At 44.5% G+C, this 27033-nt stretch overlaps 1 protein-coding gene across 4 annotated transcripts in view; it reads left to right on the plus strand.

Moving 5' to 3' along the window:
* Positions 1 to 25549, plus strand: part of LOC135907759 (allatostatin-A receptor-like) — a 199329-nt gene extending 173780 nt beyond the window's left edge. For all 4 annotated transcript variants that reach the window (XM_070523191.1, XM_070523189.1, XM_065439485.2 and 1 more), the window contains exon 2: positions 21567 to 25549. In XM_070523191.1, the coding sequence (XP_070379292.1) occupies positions 21633 to 22952 (1320 nt within the window). In that variant the 5' untranslated portion in view covers positions 21567 to 21632 and the 3' untranslated portion in view covers positions 22953 to 25549. The remainder of the gene's footprint in view (positions 1 to 21566) is intronic.
* The last annotated feature ends 1484 nt before the right edge of the window (positions 25550 to 27033 follow it).

A 27033-nucleotide genomic window follows, 5' to 3' on the forward strand; every position in this document is an offset into this window, starting at 1 on the left:
TTATCCCTCAAGAGAAAAGTATATAATGGCTGTGTCTTACCAGTACTCACCTACGGGGCAGAAACCTGGAGGCTTACGAAAAGAGTTCTACTGAAATTGAGGACGACGCAACGAGCTATGGAAAGAAGAATGATAGGTGTAACGTTAAGGGATACGAAAAGAGCAGATTGGGTCAGGGAACAAACGCGAGTCAATGACATCTTAGTTGAAATCAAGAAAAAGAAATGGGCTTGGGCAGGGCATGTAATGAGGAGGGAAGATAACCGATGGTCATTGAGGGTTACGGACTGGATCCCAAGGGAAGGAAAGCGTAGCAGGGGGCGGCAGAAAGTTAGGTGGACGGATGAGATTAAGAAGTTTGCAGGGACGGCATGGCCACAATTAGTACATAACCGGGGTTGTTGGAGAAATATGGGAGAGGCCTTTGCCCTGCAGTGGGCGTAACCAGGCTGATGATGATGATGATGAGGAGGAGGAATTTCAGGCATCTTCATTTTTTTTGGGGGGGGGGGGCGTAGGCCTGTCGGACGATTTCTTGGATGAAATGTGGGGCTTTTCAGTGCAAGACCAACGTGCTTTGAAAAACTTTTGAATTAGGGCCTGAAAATCCTTTCTAGAAAATCTCAAACTCCGCCAGTAGTACTCGAAGAAACTAAAGGTTTCGTATGCTGATACCAAATCTACGTTTGTACTTGAACTCTTGAGTGATTTGTTCAATAGTAAGGCCAGATGCTGCTTTTCCATAACATAGTTCGTCCAAATGCCATAGAAGGTAGTGACGGTGATCCTGTGGACACATGAGTTTTGCTGCTATTACAAACGCGGTTACATGAGTTGCATGGTGACATGAGCGAGTGGTGTACAGCCATACAATTCGACGCTGTAAGCAAAATCTAGTGCTAGACGTACGACTCGCTACCAACTATTTTGTGAAGCTGCCACCGTCAAACTTATTGTACTCGTGTGAAGCAAACTTGGGATCTTAGCAACCACCAGGGCTGGGTAAACGCACTTTGCAACTCTATCATGATACAGTACAAGATACTGGGGCAACAAATTTTTGAAATACAGTTACAAGATACTACCACAAATATTTATCCTATACGATACTTTTCATTTCCACCTTACAATACTTCGATATATACGCAAGTTTGTTATCGTAGATCTATATGACGTAGTGGCAAACGCGTAAGCACAAGGACGTTTGCTTTGAAAACTTTTAACTCCGAACAACCTTATTCCATTTGAATGAAACGTATATTTGTCTTTCTTGCACTAAGTATAATGTTTTTATTCGGAAAGAATCTATAAGGGTTGCTTTCGCTTCATAACATACGTGGTTTGAAGTGAACAATAATTTACGCCCGTTGGTCACGACCATTTCAGAGAGCAAGTGCTAGCTCGGTTATTTGCGTGAGTAGGTCTTATATAAGCAATGTGAGTAGAATCGTTAGAAAGCAACCGCACCGATACGAAACGCAATGCGATCAGCACATGGCTTGTATTGTCCCAAGGTGATGACTTTATACCTAATTTTTAGGATTGTCTGCCTAATCTTGGCACTTTAGGAGTGAAAAAAATAGCCTTCTTATGTATGGAGCGAGATTACGAAAAATCCAGTGGATCAAACATTCATTAGGTATAAGGAAGAGATAGTTTATGAGTAACGTTCATCTTTCGTAGCTTATTCGTATTTCACAGAATTCTTGTGTAACGTGGTCCAAAATATGTTTTCGATGTCTTCGGGAAACAGTCGCGCATACAAAATAGCTGCCTTCTGCACAAATCTCCCGGAAGCAGCGCCATCCGCACTTTCGTTCACAACAGTCAAACTTACATCCGTGAGACACTTCAAATCCCTGATGTGTGAAAGCCACAAGATGCCAGGCGACCCCATTCTTGCATTCTTCAGGCTTCGTACCAAAGCACCCCGCAAGAGAAACTTCGATAACAACACTATTGCGGCATCAAAATTTTCAAGAATGATGCCGAACGCATTAGCGCACACAGAACAGTGCGGCGGCCATGAGCACGTGTCATCGTACCGAGGTAACTAAAAACAAAACAAAAACGAAGGAAAGAAATGGCCGGCTGCGTGCAGTGTTTCGCACGCTTGTTATTGCCGAGACTACGCGAGCGCCACCACGTGACTCTACTCCACCAACAGGGACACGCTTACGTCATCGCCTGCCCACCCTGAAGGCTCTGGCGGACAGATGAAAGACTATCGCTGCCTTTAGATTTATTGACGTGGCTTAGTGGCAGCAGTATCAGCTTGGGAAGCGGAGTTCAGTCAACATTTATTGTTTCACACGGTGATGTTGCGATATCAGTATCTTGTATGTTAATATACACGATACTATATTTTATGTATCGCAAATACAAATACTTATACACGTCTTGCCAGACGTATTATGATACAGACACAAGCTCCCCAATGAGCATCTAAGATAGTATCTAAGACACATGTATCTCCTATACTGCACAGCAGTGGCAACCGCAACTGCTCTTAGTGGGGACAATTCTCAAGCACTATGCTCACGTGTTGTGTTATGAAGGAAGGGTGGAACAGAGTTGGAGAACCCTGCCATCTTAAATAATTTGCTAGTGACGGTAAGACGAGCTTGACAATAAAGTCAAGCACATTTTTCTGAGCAAAAATTGGAGAGATACACTTGAAGGCCACGAAAGTGTCTATGAATATCTGGACTGCCACGGCTCACATTATCTTTACTGCAACAAAATGAAATCTGGATTAACTTCCAATTGTAACTGATCAGAACCCTGTAAATAAGGGAGTTGTACACAAACTAATAAAACCCAACCACATATTTGCTGGCATTTAAAGAAAAAAAGCCGAGCCGTTATTTCTGCTATCGTGGTCTGTTCGTAACAGCTTTTGAGAAAGTACATTTTTCGAAATAAATATTTCATAATCACTTTTTGGACCTCGTACTTTGCTATAATGCATATGAACTGATGCTTTTCTATTATGAATTGGAGTTTCCAAAACATCCACTCAGGTGATAATGTAGCAGTTTATATTCAAAAATTTCCTTGCAGATAGAAGCAACACATAATGAGCTTTATGCAAGACGCAATCATTTGCATAATAACAGAATGCTAGGCAAACACGCATGTGGCGGAATTCGTAGGCAACTTTGTCAGGTGGAAAACATACATTTTCAAATATATGTCTAGATATTTCAATGTGTTATTTTTAAGCATTGGTATTTATTGCTAACATCTTTATTCATTTAAATTCATGTAGGTAAGTATTTGTATACGAAACATCCTAGTGAGTAGTTTCAAACGTGGTGTGAAAGTGAAGGCCTCGTAGAAGCAGCCACGGTTTTTCCCGCCATCGGGTACGGTCTTGCGAAAATGCGGTTGGTGATATTGGATCCCGCCACTCGTGGACAATATGTAAATGAGGCTAATCCTCAATGTTGGAACAGTCATAACCTGAATGCCTATGTTTGCTATCCTCCATTATTCTGAAGGCGCAAAAGCCGAAGGATTAGCTGTGTACAAAGGCGTTCGGTCGCTGTTAGAATAGTTCTTCGTTAAGGGCGTTTGATATATTTACCACGCCACTAAGGATCTTGGTGGCTGAAATAAAAAAAAATGAATATTCATTGAAAATGCTGCCAAAAAAAAATAAAAACAAGATGGCCCTGCATTTTCTTTCACGACTTAGAAGTTCTGCACACGACTGTGCAATGTCGCCTATTACTTTGCCTACGTTCGACGTCGCTACAGAGACATTTCATATTCTCGCAAGGAATATTACATTTTCTGGTCTGTCCTTGTATAAACGTTTCTTTGCTTATAGTCTGTCACTTTCTTCCCCATTATTTATTACGGAAAATAAACAGAACAATTGCTTAGGTCAAGCAGATATTGCACACTCAGCATGAAAAATGAGGTCAGCGTTGGCATTAATGCCTGTGCCGTGAAAATGTGGCTTTCCCGTTCTGAGGAAACGGAAGATAAATAATATGGTTCATAACAAAATATATACATATGCGTGTGTCAGCACACTCACGAGGTCACAAGGAAGACATAGAGGCATGTGCGATTACAGTTCTGCAATGGTCACTCGAGGCTTGGCGGCAATCCCATCTATATCCGTCCAGCGTCATTACAGTTTCTCAGGATTCGGCTGGTCGTCGTTTTCAGTCTCGGTAGAGGCGTTCCCATTTTTATGGTCGAGAAACGCAAAGACGATCGTGTGCTTTGATTTAGGGCAACGATAAAGGATGGCGTACTCTATATTATATTGTATGATGAAGTTGAAGTATATATGTAAAGGGTGCCTCTGAGAGCCCTGCATCCAATAGCCAGTGTGCCGCTATCACTTCATCTAATACACATCTACGAAAAGTATCAGTCAGTGTGTTAAAAGAGATCTTTAGGGGGGAGGGGATATTCTGTGACTGCCCACCTAATGGACACAGCTATTTTAGCTGCTGCTTAAGTGCTGATTGGCTGGGTTGGGGTGACAGTAAGCAACACACATGCAAGTCATCGGCAGCCGAAGCGAACAGTCAACGAGGCGGACACTTATGGAAACCCCCCCCCCCCCCGAATTCTCGCCCAAAAAGAAGCATGCTAATGCCGTTCACCAGTAAAGAATATTTTGTAATTATCTTAATTAACGCTACGGTGCCGACAGTGTTTCATCCTAGCCTGAGCTAAGGTTTGGAGTGCACCCTGGGTGGATGTCTGCATTTCCCAGGGCGCTTGCTTCACTGCCAGGACCGATATGTAGACCTGCCGCTGTAGCTCATCGGCAATGGTGCTGCGCTCTTGGCCTCCAGGTTGCATGTTCAATCCAATGAGATGGCAGCATTTCAATGCACGAATACAGAAATGATTGTGCACCGTGCAGAAGGTGCGCCTAAATATACTTTTCGCTGTAGGTGTCCCCTTGCCACTGAGTACAGCAGCTTGGACGGACTTATCGCCTCTGGAATAATAAAACAAGAAGTCGGAAGCTGTCACAAGCAACAGCACTGTCACTCTACATTCAACTTATGTAGGAGCCTTGACAACCACTGAATCCTGGTGTCCCATATTAAGGACACACAGATCTTGGTGAGCTGTTGATTATGCGCGAATGACAGGCAAAACTTCCCGATACATATACACCCCGAAGCGTATAAGAAACACCATACAATGTTATGATCAGCATCGAGACAGTAGGTATTGAGCAAAACATTATCAAAATACGCGTATACTCCTGCAGTCGTCTTTCTTGCCTTCCGCCATTCTTGTTGTCACCACTAGGAATTTCTGAGGAAGACAAGGGCGATCAAACAGTCGCCTATGCTGACGGAGATGTATGAATAATAACTCAAATTCTTTTTTGGGTTTGCTGACAATTTGCATCATAATTTAGAACAATTTCTCGTAGTGTTCTTTCTATAGGACACCAGGGCTTGAAAGGGTTAAAAGAAATAAATTCTACCAGCACGTTTGGCCGTGTAATTTCCGTTTGTATATATTCTTATTCGAATATTTTCATCTAAATTCAGGTCAATATATATCATAATCGCTCTCGGCAAATGCCAGAAAGGGCCGGAAAGAATAACGCGGCTTGAGAAATACCGTTTTTAAAATAACCTTCTTTCTAGAACCCTTCACGGTAGAGGAAAAAGTTGTGTATTATGAAGACGTTGCGTCACTCTACGAAGCTTGAGCGTTGCAGTAAACGATCCAACAAGAAATGGTTGGTACCACAGATTGGGGAGCGGGGGGGGGGGGGGAGACAGCCAGAGACGTAGAATTATATATATATATATATATATATATATATATATATATATATATATATATATATATATATATATATATATATATATATATATATATATATATTGAACTTTAAAGTGTGATTATTTGGCACAATCAGGTACTGATTTTCCGTGGACGCTGGCGAAAAGGCAAATAAAGTCCTGACAAAGCGCCAGCTACCCATATGCAGAAACACTCAGTGAGGGTAACAGAAAAAAGAGAACAGTCAGTCCATATATATATATATATATATATATATATATATATATATATATATATATATATATATATATATATATATATATATATATATATATATATATCCACACATAAGGGGAAGATTGTATGTTTTCCTTAAAATTAGGCGCTGCGGGGTACGTGAAGGTGACTTAAGCAGCTAAGCAATGTGGTCAGGACACAGGCCAATGTGGTCAGGTAAGCAATGTGGTCAGGTAATTATTAGTACTTGCCACCCAATTAACTAAAATTGACTAATTAGCTTTTCAGTGAGTGCAGTAAGTGGGCATGTTCGTATCGATAAGTTAGAGACGGTCGTTGTTTTACGCAGTTCCACTTGGCAGAATTCTTGTGGAATGTCCATGCACCAACATAACCGGTTAAAAAATTTAATTTTCGTTCGCGTGATTACGCATGCAAGACAGTGACGGTCGGCGAAAGCTCCTCCCTGATGTGACGCGGCTGTTGCGTGCGGCGATTAGTATGAAAACGGGGTGGAGGCACAGGCAAGGATGATAACCGTTCCGCTTGCACTGTCGCCTGGCGAAATCGAAAATAGGAGAACGGTGAACCTATGTCCCGAAACACGCAACCGCGCCGTCTGTAACGATGACGGCAGCTGCCATGCCGAGATAATGACGCGAGGGCAGAAACCGGAGGGCCGTGCGCGTGGGTAGCGGCGACTAGACGAGCGGGCATGTTCCTTGCCTTGCTGACGCAAATAGGGTGACCGGGAATATTTAAATATTGTTATGTTTTATTGAAATCATCAAGAACAAAAGGAGATTTAGCTGTAGTATTAAATATTTCATTGTACAATAATAGAATGGGTGTACAAATGCACAAATCTCACTTTTAATGGAAACACGACACCCATCAAGATGTCCATGTCTTGAGGATGTTAAAAATGCTTTCCTTTCACAGAAACGCAAAGCATTCACCTTTCTCGTGTTCATTCGCTAAAATTTGCGCAGTACTTCTGGGCTGATTGATGCTCGCACAGGCAGCTATTATTCTTTTCATCATGTAATAACGTCAGTAGGCTCTATTGCACGAATTCGATGTTTAACGTAGCCCCAAAGTAAAAGGCTGAGCGGACAAAGGTCAGGGGATGTCGGCGGCCATAACGTCGCTCCGGCGCGCTCAATGCACTATCATCAAAAATCACGGTCCAACCAGCTCTTTGCAGAGGTGGAGAAATGTGGTGGCGGTCTGTCATGATGGACAGATACGTGGCGCATGTCATTCAGGGGAAGATTGGAGACTAAGTTGACGACGAGAACACTTAGTATTTGTTGCGTGTACTTTCCGTTCAGCTTGCCCTGGAAAAAGTAAGACCCAACGATCCTGTTCCCGGGCATGCCGTACCACACGTTGGCACTCCAGCGAACTTGGTGTGTGTGTTGCCGCAGCCAGTGTGGAATTTCTTGGGACAAATTATGGGCGTTGTGAACATTTCCGCTGCCGTTCCAGCAAAACTGAGCTTCATCTGTCCAAAATTTTTGTTTGCAGGAACTCCTTTTCTTCATCAATTTTGATCAGCCTCCATTTGCAGAAGTCAAGCCGTCTTTCAATGTCGCTCTCAGACATCCTGATGAAGGAAAGCATGGTACGGATGGAACCTATGCTCCTTTACTACATTTTTGACTGATTGGAAGCTGCGTCCGCACTCATCGGCAATTTGTCGGATACTGATTTCTGGTGTCAACGTCACCCACGTGAGAGCGTAAATTTCGAAGTCTTCGTCGATCATTATCTTCTTGGTCTGTCTGTGATGATAGACTGAGTCTGTTGTGCGAAAGAGCCGAAAGATGTTAAATGAAAGTTGGCTTAGTTGGAAGTGGGTGGCCTAGGGGCGAGCCGCGTACAGCCGAATCGCTATTAAGGCGTTACCACTCATCTCAGCCATAGCAAGATTCACGCCTAGTTTGTTTTCGGACGAATACCTCATTCTGGTGGAAGCAGGTATCTCAGCACCAGTGTATAGCAAAGTGGTTCTTCTTGATTGTCCTTCTAGAGGTGTGGCTATGGCGGAGGCAGTCTTGTAGAAAGTATTAACGCTAACGCCTTGACAAGATAGTGTTTCAGTCCGATCTAAAGTCGCATAAAAACATGCCGACAAATTATCTTCTGTGACCGCCCTTAACAGGATAATGGGGTACTGCGGACGCCACACCACGCAATCATTCCTTAATTTCGCCAGCGGAGAGTCAAAGGGGATTAGGTATCAGTTTTGTGCCTATGCTTCCGCCGCGTTTTCACACTCCGAACATTTTACACCTTTAATGGTGTTTTTCACGCGGTAGCACTCTTACCGTCAGAGCTCCAAAAAATTTATAGAGGACAACAGCGGATCTCTGACGAGATATGCGAGGACAAAGGACGTAGTTGAAAACTATGTAATCATTCTGACAGCCTTTGGCGCACAGAAATATCCGACAAGAGAATTTCACAGGGAGAGATAGGAAACTCTACTGTCGGATATTTATATGCGGTCAAGGCTGTCAGAATGATTACATAGTTTTCAACTACGTCTTTTGTCCTCGCATATCTCGTCAGAGATCCGCTGTTGTCCGCTATAAATTTTTTGGAGCTCTGACGGTAAGGGTGCTACCACGTGAAAAACACCCTTAAAACACCCTTAAAGGTGTAAAATGTTTGGAGTGTGCAAACGGGCCGGAGGCATCCCACGTCTCGTTCGAGCTCCGCTGTCGTCCTCTATAAATGTTTGTAAGGACCTAACGATAAGGGTATTAAAGAGCGAGAGGAAAACACCCTTAAGGGTGTAAAATGTTTAGAGTACAGGCTAAACGCCGCACGCAACGGCCGCGACACATCATGGAGGAGCTTTCCGCCGGTCCCCACTGTCTTGCAGGCGCAATCTAATCATGCGAACGGAAATTAAAACTTGCAGCCTGATAACACCGTAGACGTGAGGCCAGAATTATACCAAGTGGAATGGTGTAAAATCACGACTGCCTCTAACTTTTCAATACAAGCACGCCCACTTATTGCAGTCAATAAAAATTTAATTATTAGATTTCAGACTGTTGGCCAACAAGCAGCGATAATTATCATCCGAGTCTGTGTCTCCGTGGCCAAATAACTTATTTGCAGATGTGAACCTCAGGTACCTCCTAGCGCCTAATTCTAAGAAAACCGTAAAACCTAATTTTGATCGCCCTGTATAGAGAGGTAGAGAGAGTGAGTGAGAGAGAGCTATATAAACAGTAAGAGAAAGAAACAGCAGATGCAATCAATCAATGTTGTTCAGAGCACAGGATAACAGCTAACTTTTGTCAGCGCTAGAGTCGCCCGAGCAGGTTTGTTGCGTGGAAGAGCTGCAACAATGCAATCGCAGCCCTCTGCTGCGTAATGTAAGTTACGTAGCGCAGCAAGTACGAGGGACAAGCCGAGACAGGAAAGCGCTAGAGGAGAGGAAAGCTCCCAAGGTAGCGCTTGTCCTGTGTCGACTTCTCCCCCTTCCTTACTGCACCATGTTACTTGCATTGCGACAAATAACCAACATGCTCAAACCTATTCCCTCTGCTGCGACGGCTTGTGAGGAGGCATTATCCAAGTGACTTGTTCTAAAAACAGCCAGTCGTGAATACTAGCTATAGGAGAACGGGCATTTTCCTCTGAACATTGTAAGAGGACACTCAGACAAAAGGTGTTTATTCATTTTCGCGACACCACTGATATCAGAGGCAGCATTGTCAGCTATTTCAATAGCGAAGGCACTATGATTTGCAAAGGGTGTACGCCTGTCAAAGCGGAGAAAGCACGGTATCATCGCATCGGTGGAGCCCTGGTGAAACGCATAGGTGTAGCGAAGAGCCCAGACGGTGCAATTGCTTGTTCATAAAACTTCCTGCGTGCCAGATGGAGTTTGCGCTATCTGGTGCCACCGCACGAAATATTCCAGTTGCATGTGAGCGTGACCTCGATATGACTTTTGCGGAGTAAGTAATCTTTAACTCTTACACGAAAGTTTGTCTGTAGCTATTTCAGCTAGAATGTTTAACATTTCTCTAAGCCTGCCTCTTTTTGTGCGTATCGTGTTTTAGTGTTTATCGCCTATATTGTTCTGCAGTTATCTGTTTGCATAGTTCACTTTCGCTGTGAAATCAACCACTGTCATAGGTACCTTCACACTATGCTGCAATCTTTGCACTCCCCTGTGTGCACTACAATCTTTACGCTGCAGATGCGCTTGCATCCTCTGATTTCATTGGCTTCCTCGTCTGTTGGCTTCATAAGTTCATATAACAATCTTCTACTACATTTAATTACGCTTTCCTGCACCTTTTTATCCTATTTCTCTCGGTGCGGCACCAAAAGATCATCAAACTTTCTGCGATGAAACCACGGAGCGCTACATGGCGCATTATGGGAAAAGTGGTCGACCCGCGTTGCATAATAATGATATTTCGCATTCGGGCCGCATGAGCGCAGAAGCCCGGCCAAGTGCGATAAGTGCCCGGTCAGCAACCAAGCCGCTAATGACCTTCATTATAAGTGTACGCGGTAGCGTTATCGTAAGAAGGCATCAAAATGACGACTGCGTATAATGAAGCGGGAGCGTTACTCTGTTCACGCGTAACCAAACAAACGTTTAAACAAAAAGAAAAAGATCCATTACTCTAGAACCAGACGGACGTTCTGCCCAATTTCACGGCCACGCATGTTTGTGGCGCTCTTGGTGTCGTCTACATAAATGCGGCTCTGACCGATATGCGCGACACCAGTGTATGAAAAATGACTGGTGGGGAAAGCGGAATGTTCTTTGGGTAATTTTGTTGCTTCATAGTTAGGTTACACTTTGCCGCAATATAGCAAGGATTTTTTTCGCTTAGCTATAGAAACATGCCACAACTCTTCCATCCCCACTCCCTCTCCTCCTTGATGTCTGCAATAAGCCATAAAAATATGACCCACGTCTGCAGACAAAGACACAAATGACTCTCGTTAACGGTGCGTGCAGGAAGAAATAGCTAACGCCACCATCACCCCTTTTTATGCAAATTTTAACAGCAGTTTCCAAGCAAAGTTTACTTTTCCGTAGCTTCATCGGAACCAGCAAAGGAAGCGGAGCTCCAAGAATCGAATGTATAGTGAGCCATTTCGAGGCTGTCGCGGCATTTCAGCGATGCTAGGGCAATGTCATCCTTTACGAATGGTAGCTTTTGCAACCATGGCGTAGGCGACGTGCAGTTTGCAAATGCATCTGCTTCTGTGGACATTGCGAGGTAATGTGCAGATGCGCATGCTATGTTCTTTCACAGACGACCGCGCAGGATATCTTTAAGGACGTCGCTAGCGTTAAGCGTAATTAAATTTACGCACGGGAAATCTGAGTGAAATTAGAATAAAAGGTTCAGAAAAAGTTCGATACGACGTACGGTATCACTATTTGTGAGGGACTAATAATAAATTTAAAAAATGATTTTACAAATTCTCGAGTTTTACTCGAGATTTACTAGTCAAGAACACGATATGCTATGGGGCACTCAGTATATTGCGAAAATTCGAATTTTACTTGACGTACATGTGCTCTTTATCGGGCACTTTAACCTAGGTATATGCTCATTCTTGAGTGCCCCCCTACTAGCTCCCCTCCCCCCCTCTCCGTGAAAATGCAGCCTCTACGGCCGTGTCTTGTCATTAGATGCGCAAAGCTACCACGGCGGGTAAGTCTTATTGCTATTAACGTCGAATTAGCGTAACTCAACCATCTACCAACCGATTACCGCCAGTGGTTTTGTTAGCATAGGATGGATGCGGTTGTCTATCCGCACATTTTAACTAATAACAATATAATGATATCATAGTTCTTTCTGATGAAGTTAGGTTGCAAGAGTTCGTGCAATTATGTTTGTTCTCTTTCCGTGTCCAGTGATAAGGATGAAAACACTTCTGCCACTGTTCTGGCCTTCCGCGGTTCTAAAACCTTCTGCCGCGTCTTAGTTGCTTTTGACCTGCCCATAAAAATAACAAACATTCTCTGCAGTAAAATGATCTACCTAAGAACTAATCTAAGCGCATTTTATTTGTCTAATTACAAACACTGCAAGATATGTTATGTCTCTTGTTATGCATTTTGTCAATGTCCATCTTCTAAAATCTATGGCTATCCCTGCTATTTGATCCACTCAGTGACCTCACCTCACTTAACAAATCTCATTGAGCAATGCCTATTCTGCAGGTTACTTGCCACATCCTACGTGTGTAGCCTACATTTGTTCTATTGGGCAAACGTATTTGGCAACGCTCGCTTTAAAACAGAGTGTTCAATGAATATTGCGAAGACGACAAAATGTGCACATATCGATCCTCTGTTATATTCATTTTTGAAATATGATTTTGAATGTTTTAGAAGTGCTTTAAATCTTTACTTCTGGCGATTTCGGGTTTCTATATTGCCAAAATACTGTTAAATAGCCTAATTCCCTGATGTCTGTTAAAAAAAACAGTGAGCTTAGGGGGAGAAAAACTGTAAATATTTCCCCAGGATAACATATCGCTTATTTAAGAATTCGAGCGTCTTAGTAGCTGAGTTAACAAAAAAGCTTTAGGGGCACTGATTTATGTAGATAATAAAAACAACGAGACACATTTCCACTTCATGTCATAGCCAAACAAACAGTGGACGCAGTATTACTGCTTGTTACTCGGCTAAGGGATTCATATTTCAAGAGAATAAAGGCGCGTGTACAAGTACGGAAACGTTCTTTCCAGTCGGTTTGGCTGGTTCTTTTTTTGTTATTTTTTGTTCTTGCGTCTTTTCCGCCGCAGTGAGCGTATTTAATGTAACAAATACCGAATTCAACAAATGCTCCTTATCAGAATTAGGGAGAGTGCATTCACATGTTCTCAAGCAGATATTCGCAGAAAAGAAACACAGAATACAAAATTGAAACGTGTAGTTTTGTTAGCAAAATGTTGTCGTGTGTCACTCCGTGGAAAGGTGGCAATAAGGACGTTTCCGCTTTTCATTAGTTATATCCATGTACGACGTAAATACTTAGCTTGGCCCGGGTTGGTAGGAACACCTTCTATAAATATTAGATGGCTTAAGTGCCGCCAGTGCATCCGATATTGCTTGCGCGTTTGTTATACGCAAACTCCAACGTACACATTTTCTCGTCTGATTCGCTTCTTAAAATGCTGTCAAAGTGCTACATCAGCAAAGATAAATTCAATGAAATCCCTAAATCACCATGAGCTTTCCATAAGTTGCAGCATATCAGGTAAATAGTAGAAGGGCTTGGTGATTGCTAAATGGAGCGCGGCACCCTTTCGCCTAGAAGTCACACCATCTATATATAACCGTCAGCTTACATTATTGCGGAATGCTTGGCAGTCGCTGTTGCTATCGAATGTATCGCATTAGCGGAGATAAATGGTAAGTGGTTCCCGCGCCCAGATACGATAGCAATAAAGTAAGTATAGCTCCCGTAGCTTTTTTTCAAGAAATTATCTCAGATGAGTGCTGTTATATTTCGATATGTTCCAAGATGTGGCCCTAAAAAGCGCAGCAAAAAGTAAGCTTTGCTGTGGTAATGGCGTACTTCACATAGCTGCTGCACAAAGGGGATGCCACGTACAATTAAGAATAGCGTTTAGGCACGTTCGAGACAGAAAATTGATTCGGACGTTTGCGGCTGCGAAACTCCGGCACTGCGATGCCGTCATAACTTCATAATGCGATCTCCTGAGCAGGCGTATGTTCATTGTAGAAAAAGCAGAACACAACCGTTATGATCAGCCAATCAAGGCTAACTGCCTTGGCGGTGGAAAAGCTACCCGTGGTAAGGTATTGTCTGTTTATTCAAAGACGTAATATTTTCCTTAGCTTTGGCAAAGTGCACTTGATGTCATAGGAACTCCGAAGCATTGTCAGTATGCGGTTTTCCTCTTCGCACATTTTTCTGGGTAACACGATTCGGAGAAATTGCTCTGTGTTTTATTTTTTTTCTTAGAAGAACCACGAACTGCAGAGCAAGCTGAATATTTTTTGCTAATCTGTAGCTTAGTAATGTATAGCGAAAATTTTGTTTCTTTCATCATCATTAAATCTATTGGTTCACTTCCCGTCATCGTCATGCAGCATGTTAGAGGCGCGCCCTCAGGGGTTCCTCTTCATCTTTAAACTGCAAAATTTCGCTGTCTTTCTTGCAGTACACGATAGACAATGAGCGAAATGTATCGCGACAAACACATACATATCCTACTCTTCATTCTAGGCCTTTAATATGCTCGATACTGCTTGATGCCGATCGAATATTCACTAAACAAGGATTAAAGTACTTAGCTGTCTTTCGCAATCTTAGTTTTTTTTGTGTCTATATACCTACTGCCATACGCCAATCCTGAACACAGTGTAGTCGAACACAGCGGTAGAAAACGTCACAATAGTACGGTACTACCGTGCAGTGCTACCAGTTGTACAGGTGGTAGGTTTAATGGTAGTACCACCGCTATGCAGTAGCACTGGTTGACCAGTGTTAAGAGCAGCGTTCTCCCATTCTTCCCGCTTGACAGGTAACGCTTTAAGAACTTGTCGTTGAGACGCGTTCCCCGAGGTTGAAGACACTGACAACGTCGTCAGGGACCACGAGCCTCTGGAAACAGCGCCGTAGCATTTGCTGTCGGGTCATCACAGACCGTGCGTGGGCTTCCAAACAGATCCTTGAGGAAGTGGCGCTCCAAGTGCCGATGGGCTCCTGCGTACGGGGATACTAAGGTGGAAAACGGGCGCCTGCCATTGCACATAGTGCGACATAGTGCCACAGATAAGCGCCCCCGAAAACATCCCAAATGCTTTCCTCATAAATGGGTGGGTGGGTTTTTCATATGTGTTTTGAAGAATGAGAAGAAATACGCAAATATTGTGTTAACGTAACTACCTTAGAACCTAGCATATTCATATGCGCTGGCAACTCTCCGTTAACCGAATTATAGTTTCTAAGCTTCACTAGGGTTGTGGGACGCCAGCGTCTTGATTTGAGGAGCATAAAATTGGAGCATGTGCTTGAAAACTTGCGGAACTTATTGTTGCTATATTTTTTCTTTAAGCTCCTGAAAAGTTGTGTTTTGGCATTTCCCAAATAAACATCAAATCCAGTGATTCTTGTTTTCATCAACGAATAAATATATGCACTCAGTCAATCAAAAAGGGGAAACACGTTCAAAGGTTTAAAGCTTTTTTTCAGTTGTTGCGAAAACAAACATACGAAATGAATTAATAACGTTTTAATTTTACCAGAGGACTGGCCTCTGGCCTACGTGGGAAGCAAGGCTTTTTGAGAGGGGGTAGCAGGATATGGGTGGCGTAATTTAGTCCTCTTGCAAACCTCTTTGTCACGCCCGAATCGCAAGTGAACTCCAACATGTAAGGCAGGGTTTCTTGGCGTGTCAGAGATACAGAGGTGTGGTTCATGGCTCGTATGACCACGCCAGCCTGATGTGTTTGTCCCGAAGTGCACAAAGGCTTTCAGAGTCTCATATCACGTGTTTTTTGTAATAAAAAAAAAACTTTCGCTTGCTTTGTATACGAAGAAGTGAAATGGTTTCAAACGTTGGACGTAGAAAAGTCCGTTCACAAGAGATCACAAACGTTTATTTCTGTTCATCCATGTTTTTCCCGCCACACTTTTGAACATTAACATTCACCAACTCACGCAGCTTCCTGTCGATATAACTGTTTATGCAATATCTGTTATACTGATAGAAATATTTACAAAATATACTCTGCCACAAGGAAGCGCTAACAGGCCGATATGAGAGAAATTTCTGGTAGCAGCCTTCATGTCTATGAAACGAAGAACTAAGGCCTAGCTTTTTCTGAGCACTCGTGTCTTTGCGCATGTAGTGACCTGATGTTTACGTAAATGAAAGCATGACTTCACCTTGAAAAACCAAGTACTTTGCTTTCCCTATACAGTCAATGAACTCATGCTTTATTTCTTTATTAATTGCATTGAAATTAGAAATCGTGATTCATTTAGCCAGGTGCTTGAATGATAATGTTCATCCAAATTCGGCACCACAGAAGAAGCCTGACCCGTCAAGAAGCTCATTTTCTAAGGCATTTGCTCCGAAGCGGCAGGTCGCGGATTCTATTCCGGACACGGCAGCTGTCTTCCCATGGTGATGGAATGCCAAAAATATGTGTGCCGTGCATGGGCGTACATTGAAGATCCCGATGTGGTCAAATATATTACGCAAACTCCTACTACGACAGGCCTCGTAATTAGGACGGCTTTCTTCAACGCAATACACGATAATTCCTTTTTTTTTCGCATGCACCTGTGCAATCTGAAGCAGGTCTCTTTGTAGTTCGCTATGTAAGGCTAACAAAAAGATCTGTTAAGGAATTTCTAGCTCGCACCACTGCCGCAATGCGGGGACGCTATGATCGGCGCTCTCAGCCGGCGCCTTGGGGCCGGCTACAATGAAGAGAAAAATAGATGGTAGGCGACACTAATCTTTCAAGTAGGTGTGTCTTAGTGGCACTCGCACTTCGGCGTTGGTGTTCTATAGCTTAAATTTAGGTGAACGCAACGCACGAACCGAACTCGGAGGCAATTATTTTCGATTAATTAGCCGGTTAAAGGTCATGTCACCTTCCTGCGTGTTGCGTCATTAGTGATGTCATTACTTCCGCTTTATACTTTAGGGTTTCGAGGAATTACGCCAAAGTCATGATCACCTGGCGACGCTACGTACTGCAGTCCTCCCGACGTTGACTGTACGGTACGCGACTCCTCCTCACGTCCTAGCCGCCGTTCGTCTGCGCCAACGTCGACGCCCTCTACTGTGTTTCGTACACTTCGTCACTTCAACACGTCTCACTCGAAGCTCAACAACACCACCGCGAACGACGAAGGAGTGTTGCTGCAGCGCCCATTGAACCTTCCATCACATGATGCAAAAGTACAGTAGCAAGATACGGGCTGTACCATCCATCGCCTCCACCCGGAGGACGTTCAAACCCAGGCTACTCAGCGGTACCTGCAAGCCAGCGAGAGAGACGCTGTGGCAGCAGCGACCTCCGTCCCTTCCCTACGCTGCCCGTCCACTCCTTCGGCCGACTTGCCGTCGAGCCCCTCTGGTGACTGCTCTGACACGTGAGACATTGGAGGCTATAAACAATGGTCGCGCGACACGGATAAGGCCGATACACTGACACCACCATCTCTTAATACGATTCCTGATGGTGTCCCGCATCCACCTCCTCATCCTGTTCTTCGCGTCGTGCCCACATTGGAGCTCACCAAGCAGCACGAATTAGCTGCAACCCGCGCCAGTACGATCACCGAGTGTCGTCCGTTGACGCCGTCTTAGCCGTCTCGAGTGCCACTCACGTTCCAGGCCATAAACTGTGGTGAGACCCAAGCTACGGCCGGCGCGCACCAGACCCTCTTATCGTGGCACGGGTGACGTCGCATGCAGAAGTCTGCAACTTGCGAAGTTGATCGCTAGTTGCTCAAGACTAGACAAACACGTGAATAGGCTTAATCCGCCAAGGTTCACGCATCTCCGAAATCCGGACGATATAGCTTGTGGCTTGTCGTGTCCACTACTTACAACGCCCCGTCCTGGTTCGTTTCCCATGGCCTACGTAAGCTGCCACAGAGGCACCTGCCTACACACTCTCCGTGCAAACTTGCTGTATAGCGTTCGCCCACAGCGCCACTTGCAGCCTCGTCAACCGGAGAAATTTACTGGTCCCCTTTGCTCCCAACGGACACGCACTAAGACGGAACGCTGTGGTCGGCGCTCTCAGCCGGCGCCTTGGCTCCGGCTGCCAAAGAAGAAGAAAATTCAGTGCCATTCCACTCTGTAAATGTGGAAGACCGGCGAAGATGTGTGTGTCGACTCCTTCATGGCGAGCTGTCCATTGCCGTGCGTCAAACGCTGTATACACATAAATGAAGGCTGAGGCGCGACTAGTCGCTCCTCCATGATGTTGAGCCTCGGAAGATGACGAGACAGCGGGAAGTATACATGCCCATGTATTGTTGGAAAACGCGGCAAGACACCTTTCAGTAACAAATCTCTGGATGCGGAACAGACACGCATCTCACCGTACTCCGAGGGCACGCACTGCTTCACCGAAGCTAAGGCGATCCTGCGTTGCTCAACGCCTCGCACTGCAGTAATGGTTGAGAGCTCACTCGAAACCCACAATCGGTCAGACACAACACAGGCCGCACCAAATTAGTTCCCCACAAACTCCCTGTGAAACCTGGTCATTGCTCCGGTGAAACTTTCCAAATTTGCGGGATCGGCGCCTTATGAACGGTTGCCATTTCTTACCGCCTCGCGGTCCGGCCGGGCAGCAGACTTACGAGACCGTCACCATGGTAGAGCGCAAGGAAAGGAGACACGCAAGCGCTTGGAAGGCCGACAAAGAAAGGGCGGTGCCAACGTGGACATGGCCGACACGGGTCAAAGTGTTCTTATCTCTGTTCTTATCAGCTTAATATCTGTGACGAATTGTATTGTGACCTAAGATATAAAACGTATTTTTGTAAATTACCGGAGGGCTTAATGTCTGCTTCGCCTGCGCGGCAAGTCGGCCCGGTATTGTGCTATGTTCGGGATCGGCCCCCTTATGGGGAGAAATTCTTGTGCTCAATGAGCAAGGAGGACACGCGTGTTGCTCTTTTATAAGCCTGTATGCGCAGGTCCTCTTGTTCTGACGCTTCGCTGGGACTCCTCGGTTCGCGACAAATTAAAAACTTCGCCAACGAATGCGTGCGCCCTTTGGGGTTCAAGGGTAGGGGGTCTCTGTAATAGAATCCGTATAATCATGGAGCAATAATAAGCATTATTAGTCTATGATTATATGGACAGTTTATGTGTTTGTGTTTGCGCTAGTCAAGCCTAATTTTATTCCTGAGGTTTGCGTCTACTGAGGCTCCAAATGATGCTTACAATAATACCATCGTTATGCATCTTATGATGCTGCCAAAAATATGTCTTATAAGAGTATGGACGCCACTGATGATCAAAAGCTACCATTCCATTTTACAAGCTCTTTGTTTGTTTTTGGTTGAGCGTGGAGAGTTTTTTTTAAGTACGCTTGTATCATAGCTATGACTCATCTAGAATTGCTGGGCGTTGTTGGATAATACGAAAGTTAGCAACTTTTGGACATAGTAGAATAATGAATCATGTACGATGAATGCATGCGGAAGTTTATTAATTTTAGAAAAGTGTGCAAGCTGCGCATTTGGCGAAAGAATACTAGCGCTGTACATGCCGTAGTGCTTAAACATAGTGGATATGGGAGGAGAAGAAGGCGTGTGAAATGCAGACCCATGGAGTGAGTGAGTGAAACAACATTACTCGGTCCACAATAGATCCGAGTAAACTCAACGTCGCCTGAGGAAGAATTTTGTGACCCCGTGCGGTGTTTTACTCATTGAGCCACTATTGTACTGGTGGGTACTAAATGGACTTTCATGTCAAAAGTGGGCGTTTGGCTCTGTTGGTATGGCATACTAAGGAACGGTTAGTTACATAAATGGTAATGGTCATGCAAAAGGCACGCACAAGCGCGAATACACACACACACATGCGCGCGCGCGCGCAAACACGCACAATTGACAGTTTATTTATTTAACACAGAATGCATTTCTTAATTAGAATTAATTTAAAAGAGCAGTGTCAGAAATCACGCTTGCACTCCCAAATATTGCCACGCCAAACCAGGTGAAACTTGCACATAGCTTTAGTCTTTAAAGTGATTTCCCGTCACAACTTTTTCATTACCGTATGTCATAGAGGCTGCAACAGCACAAATAGAAAGACGCTGAATGTCTGCGTCAGAGATGCCTAGATTTGTTGCTTACGCCATAATATCAGCCTGCAGAGGAGCGTTGGGAGCTACGCTTCCCAATCTAAGAAAAAAATGACGACCACGCGAGGAGAAAAATGGGGAAAACGGCTTATGTCACTAACACTCCATTACGAGACACAAAGGTCTCGCACGGAGGCGTATATCCGATTTGCGCTAATTGAGAAGTCCCATGTAGCGATACTAGTGGCTTGGGGCGAGACCTCGAAGCCAATTATCTCTGGCAACTTCCAATTTGGGTTGGGGCAGATCAACGAATCATCACTGTAGGATTTGCTGCGATCCGCCGTAGGACTTCTATCGTATTCAGGCTCACACTGTGCTCGATTAGATGCTTCAATTACCACCCTTTTAGTATTACGCCCAACCACCCTAATTGTAACCGCATTTGGTTGAGTCGCGAAGAAATTACGTACATGCCTCGCGAAGATAGAGGGTCAAAAACGTGTCGAAGAATCAATCACAGAATTACTTTTATTCCACTAATTTTGCCTGAACATAGAGCTGCAGAGTAAAGTAAAGCGGTATCCACTCATTTGAATTAGAGTAAAATGATAAAAAGATGACATATCTTTCCAAAAACCTTTGCTAGGTGTGCGAGCCTGTGAATGAAGCAGCGATGATCAAAATAAATCTCTGGGACTATACCGTTTACTTGAAAACGATCCAGGCTAATTCATTCCGCCAAAATGGGGGATGGAGCATAGTTTAATAAATATAGTATTACTCATAAGCGAATAAAAGACGCCGTAGCCCGTCGACTTTAACTCTTCAAAGGCAAACTTTTTTTTTAATGTAGACAAATACTTGACAAGTTTCTTTTCCTTGCTACCCATCATTAACGGGCATCTCTATGTTAAAAGCATACGGCATTATTCAGCATATATCTAACTTGTTCACTCATGCATAATCGTGGACAGCCAACAAGCGTGTCCAAGTTATCTAAATGTATCTCAAGGCATTGTAGACTCCCCAGAAAACAGTGATATGACGTATTATATATTTTTATTTAGTGCGCATGTTACAAAGCACATAAATATTTATTTATTACACAATTACAGAGGTCTCTTTTTTTATTAAAAGAGCCGGGTCACCGCCTTACACCAACGCACTGATTGGCTGCAGAACCTATTTGAGAAGAAAATAAATTATCTCTGTCTCGCGAGCAAAATACTGGACATCGAACACCCTTTCAGACATTGTAGTACGTCCGCGAAAATGTCCACGTGTAGGAATACTAAACATGCTGAACTGAAATGTAGCCACATTAGGTATGCAAGCGTGTCTTTTATCCACGCTGCAATGTTATAGCTTTTCTTTTTCATCATTTCAGAGACTAACAAAAAGAGTCGCGTACAGATATGTGCTTGTATTGACTGAATCACTCATTTACAGGCTTCTATAAATGGTTCGCTAACGTGCAACAAGCTTTAGTGAAATCCTGGACTATGCAGTGCTGATCCCTTTCTTGATACCACCTTTTCTGTCATACTTCAATGTCGTTTTTCTACTAAGCGATCGAAAAATATCGTTTTCATGGATAGATATATTGAAGCCTCGCATAGACGAGAGTATGTTTTCCTATGAAAGAATACTAAAATTAACAATAACTTGGGTTCCTTTTCAAAAGCAATAATGATTGATTATTTCTTTGCAGATGGTGCTGTGAAGAGTATTTCAACTTAGAAGACGAGAAACAACACAGTACTACCCTCCTTCAGGGATGAGACCCACGGCTGCAAGTTTAATATCAGCAACTGCAGCAGATCCTGGGAACAGAAGTGCTTCAGCGTATCTGACGAATATTTCCACAATGCCTACACCAGACCCAAGCGTGGCCTTGACGACCTCAGCCGCTGTACTAATGCAAAAGACTCTAACTGCAATTCGCTCCGCTTCAGCCTGTAACACGAGCAGTGAACTTTGTATGGAGCATGAAGCGACCAACGTTTCTAAGTCGTCGTTTCTGGAACAAGATCGGACTGATTACGACGACTACAGCGAGATCAAGGTAGTGGAAGAGGTGCTTGCCATTGCTGTGCCGATCCTATTCGGGGTAATCGCCGTCATTGGATTTTTCGGTAACGCCCTCGTGGTCCTTGTGGTGCTTTGTAACCCTCAGATGAGATCAACCACCAACATTCTTATTATCAATCTAGCCATGGCCGACCTTCTGTTCATCGTCTTCTGCGTGCCATTTACAGGTTGGGACTACACGCTCAACTACTGGCCGTTCGGCGACACCTGGTGTAGGATCGTACAGTACCTCGTGATCGTATGTGCTTACGCGAGCATTTATACGCTCGTCCTGATGTCTCTGGACAGGTTCCTCGCTGTAGTTCATCCGATAACGTCCATGACCATAAGAACAGAGAGGAATGCATATCTGGCCATTCTGTTCACGTGGGTCCTCATTCTCCTGGCTTGCATACCGGCGCTCTACTCTCACGGCATGATCATCGAGGAGGCCTACTCGTCGTGCACTTTCCGCGTCGACAAGGGCTACAACATAGCCGCCTTTCAGATATCCTTCTTTATGTCTTCCTTCGTCGTTCCGCTGGCCCTCATCTTCGTCCTCTACGTCCTCATGCTAAAGCGCCTCTGGCTGGGAGTCGCTACCGGTGGACGAGTGAGTGCGGAAAGCGTTCGCTCCAAGAAGCGCGTCACCCGACTAGTCGTGGTGGTTGTGCTGGTGTTCGCCGTGTGCTGGTGTCCCGTGCACGTCGTGCTGGTGCTCAAGAGTCTAGACCTCTACGGCAGACCGATGAATCCTCCCCGCATTGTCGTGCAGATTGCGTCGCAGGTGCTCGCTTACACGAACTCGTGCGTGAACCCGTTCTTGTACGCTTTCCTGTCGGACAACTTCCGCCGGAGCTTCCGCAAGGCAATCTTCTGCTACAGGAAGGCTTCCGGCAGAAGTATTGGCGGGACCGGGTCGTGTATGGCGCGCACACGGACGCCAGACGACACGGAACGGACGGAGCGGGAGACAACAGCTACGTGCATCACGAAGGCGTCAAACATATCGAATGATATCTTGTAGTGGTTGCACATCATTGCATTTCCAGGAGACTGCCGTGCACATGTCAGCCGTAAGAAAGAAAAGCTGCCATTAGACTTTTGTAGCACTATGAGATAGAAGGTCGTTGCATAATATTGGTACATGATCGCACAAAGGTCACTAACGTAGACGTACATACCATTTGCGGTTTTGTGGGGAATAGTTGTGTGTGTCTCACCGCCCGACTCAGAAGCCGTTGGAACAGGTGCCCGTGGCGAGCCGCCGGAAGAGCCTGGACACTGCCCGGCGCAGCCCAGTCTATTTTCTACAGCAAGTGCATAAACATTATTGTTCCTCTATGTCCGGGACCATCAGCTGGACTATTAGTCGTGGATTCACTACGGGAACATAGGAACACTTGTCCCGCTGCCAGCTACTGTAATCCACCATGAATGTCAGGGTATTGAATTGCCCTCGAAAAAACTAAGAATAGAAATATGTTTCACTAAGGCCACGTTACTGTGTCGAGTTTTGCGCTAAGCGATGATTAACATACATTTGCACATTGTAATAAGAGTACTGTGTGCTTTGGTCGCACGCATTTTCAGGATACGTCGCCACCTCACCTGGGTCAGCATCTACGCGTACTATTTTGATGCACGCCTATTCACTACTACTTTGTATTTGATGTGCTAAGCGTGTGTTATGGCAGGAGATGATTCAGCCAGACTAGAAAACGAAGCGCGTCAATGCAGCCATGTAAGCAGATGGCTTGTCCGGAAGACCAATTCTTCTTACACTGACATTCAAGAAAACTGGTCGTTGTATAGAAAGCGCGAAGGTGAAGCCTAATGTACAAATATGAAAGCTGTAGGCTTAAGAATACTCCTGCCTTCGGTGTTCGAAACAGGGTTGCGAATACAGATTTTAGTGTCGTTATATTGTGACAGTTGTGTGGTTTCTCTTTGTACATATATTGCGGACAAACTATGTACTTGGCCTTCCATGCTCTTCGTCATTATCGCAGAATTGGGTAACTGATACCGTTAACTAACATAGTAGGTTTTGCTGCACGCGTTTTATGTACTCGCCCTGCGTAACGTAATCACTTTATATTACATTACGGCGCTTTCTTTATTTGTTTAAAAAACTTTGAAAGTTATCTTTCGCAAATTGAACTGGTTAGTGAAATCATAGCTTCCCTGTTACTTAACCTTCATCTTGGGCCCCATTACGTCTATCTGGGGCTTCTGAATGCTGTCCATGAAACATAAGTGTCCCTGTTAAGCCGGCAAGCCACTTATAGGTTAGTGTGCACCGGTTCAGGTTTGGTATTTTGTCACGAGGTGTAATATGAGGCCGACTCCCTATATATATTCGTCTTCGCGGCTTTCCATGAAAAAACACCATGGTTATTGCTTACGTCTTCAATTACAGTCACTATATCTAACTTCTTTTTCTTCGTAAGGTTTGCTTACTCTGCGACCTGCGTGGTACCTGACTCAATCACTCACTAGAACGTGTTCACACGCGCGTGCGATTCTGCGATACTCCTCTTGGTCCGTCAATGTCTCCTGTTTCATTAAGGATTTGCACAGGCGATGAAGTGATCAGGAGACGTATAGTTTACGTGCTGCGGAGTTCATAGAAATATGACCACGCCAACCCTTACTGTTTTTCGCGCACAATGGTACCTGCACTTCAATGTATCATAGATTATTTTCGTTCACCGGAAGGCCCGGTTGAGCAAGAGATTTAATGTTGGCAGCTGTGTTCATGCTGTAGTGCCGCACAAGGAATTGCTAGTTCCGGAGCTGATTGCACGATGCGTTGTGGTTGAGAGTGTCATGAAATTCAAGGCCTATTTCCTTTCCTTTCCTTTTTTTATTTATACATTGCACTATTTTGATTTCAGTGCGACAGTGCTGTCACCCCATGTATGTCTCACTATAATTGTTTTCGGCACTTTGTGCAACATGAATTCAAAACGTGGCAGCGAAACTTTTCGCAAGTATACTAACGCTCGGAAGGCTCTTCACTGCAAGTGGCAGCACATTTATTTTACGTATGTGTCAATTTAATGACGTTTACGAGTGACACATTGTATATAAGATAAAAAGTAGTTTTTGGTGCTTGAGTGTCGTGTTTCTCTAATCTTAAGCTAATAATACTGAAGCGAATGGGCTCTTGTGTGACTGTATTTCTTGTTTCTTCTGCCGCGTGATCCATCATGCCGTTGGAACACTATACGCAGGTAAAAAGGAGTCGGTTACTGCTTCTACATAAATGCTGATGTACAATGTTGTTGAGTGTCAACTTTATAAAGCTTTGCCCTTTACCTAGATGTTTGCCCATATTGTACATACATCACGTTCATGTTATCCCTTGAAGTGTAAGTCTGTCCAATCAATGATACGTGAGCACTAAATGATGGTCTCACGCATCTCATTATACACACTATGACAGCACGCATTGACTCCATTGCAACATTTTTAACGCAATGTTCAGAGTTTATTGGCCTTGTGCTGTTATATTACGTTCGCTCGGCACAATATAAGTAAGTGTTATCTGCTGTCTACCACGAAGTTATCTATAACAAAGCATGTTTATCGTTTTGCCGTATCCCAATTGATTGAACTCCTTGCCTCATTAAGTCTGTTGAAAAATGTGAATAAAGTTGCCCTTTGCCTCCACCAGAGGCACACAGGGTTTGTTCACGTGGCATCTCTTGCATTCCAAGCTGGTTCACCTTTCGAATGATTCATTCTACCTCTCTTAACAGGTGGCTGCCGCATAACAAGAGCAAGCTGAGTTATAAACAATGCTTTAGAGGTTCGTTAAGCTCCAGTACATGTGTCCACATGTACCAACCTACAGACAGTCCAATCTAAGTTAAGGCTGTGTCCAACTGAAGAGCACTTTGACGGGTTCTTAGACTTTGTTAGCAAAACCATCTAGTTAAGCTTTTGCAGATTGCTATAAGTAGGTACCCGACGCGTTACTTTTTGCATCTCAATTATCGCTCTGTAACTGTGAAGGGCATGGCAACATGATACAGACATTGGCCCTTCCCGCTGTTATTTATTTCCTTCAAATTGTGACATCGCATACGGCATTTATACTGCAAGTGTCTCAAGAGAAACAGAAGCACCGCTATGACCTCCGCCACGGTGATGTCCCTTTTTCGACCGACATCCACGTGTTGCTTTGGTCATCAACTCGCGAAGCTGGCCCTTGCGAAAAACTACCCTCCTGTTACACAGGCCCATATCGCGTGCTCCGCCATGTCAATGATATCACCTATTAAATCACACTAGACACGCCCACTACGTCCTCCGCTAGGCCAACCAGCACCTCACATATTTAACAGCACTAGGACGGCGCGTTTGTCGCCAGGGGTAGTATTACCATACCATCGGCTGACGCCAAAGAAATTCAATACCCTTAATTTAACTGTTTTAGTACAGCTAGATGTGATCGAATAACAGGAAACGTCGAATTACCAAACAAATTGATGTAATTCGAAAGTAGTGATGGCACGAAATAGGGCCAGTTTCACGCTGACGCAGAAGCACTGTCGTATGGTTGGGGGAACAGACCCTGCTACTACAAAAACCACCTCAGGTTGTCACCGAGCCGGCAGGCGGCGTTGAAGTCTTTGCTAAACGCTGGGGCTCTGAGGGAGCATTACAGGGAGCCGAACTAAGGCCGTTAATCAAGGTATGGCTTTTCTCCCAATTATAGAAAGTTTCCCGTACAAGTGGCCCTGCCGATGAGTTTCCCCCTGACGCTTGTTGTTCCTGCCTATGGTAGGCTAGTAGCCGCCGTACAGAGCTTTGCGCGAGCTTCTCTGCTGTTTATTGCTGATCTCTTCAAGGAGCTCCAGGGTAAGCACTTGTCTGCATCGCGGCGTCGCGCGTGTTTTGTGCGTACTCAGTGGTTGTGTGTCAAGTGATGCAGATGATTTGCAGGTGTACACAAGAAAGGAGTTTGTCGGTGAGTGGCAGCCTCTGTCTGCGCAGACAAACACTACCGGAGCCTGAAGGAATTACCACAGAAGCACAGCGGCACAGACGTGTCGTGGCCTTCTCATTGAAAGTGGTTATTAAATTAACCCATTAAG

Source organism: Dermacentor albipictus, chromosome 8, assembly GCF_038994185.2.
Source record: "Dermacentor albipictus isolate Rhodes 1998 colony chromosome 8, USDA_Dalb.pri_finalv2, whole genome shotgun sequence".
Taxonomy (NCBI): Eukaryota; Metazoa; Arthropoda; class Arachnida; order Ixodida; family Ixodidae; genus Dermacentor; species Dermacentor albipictus.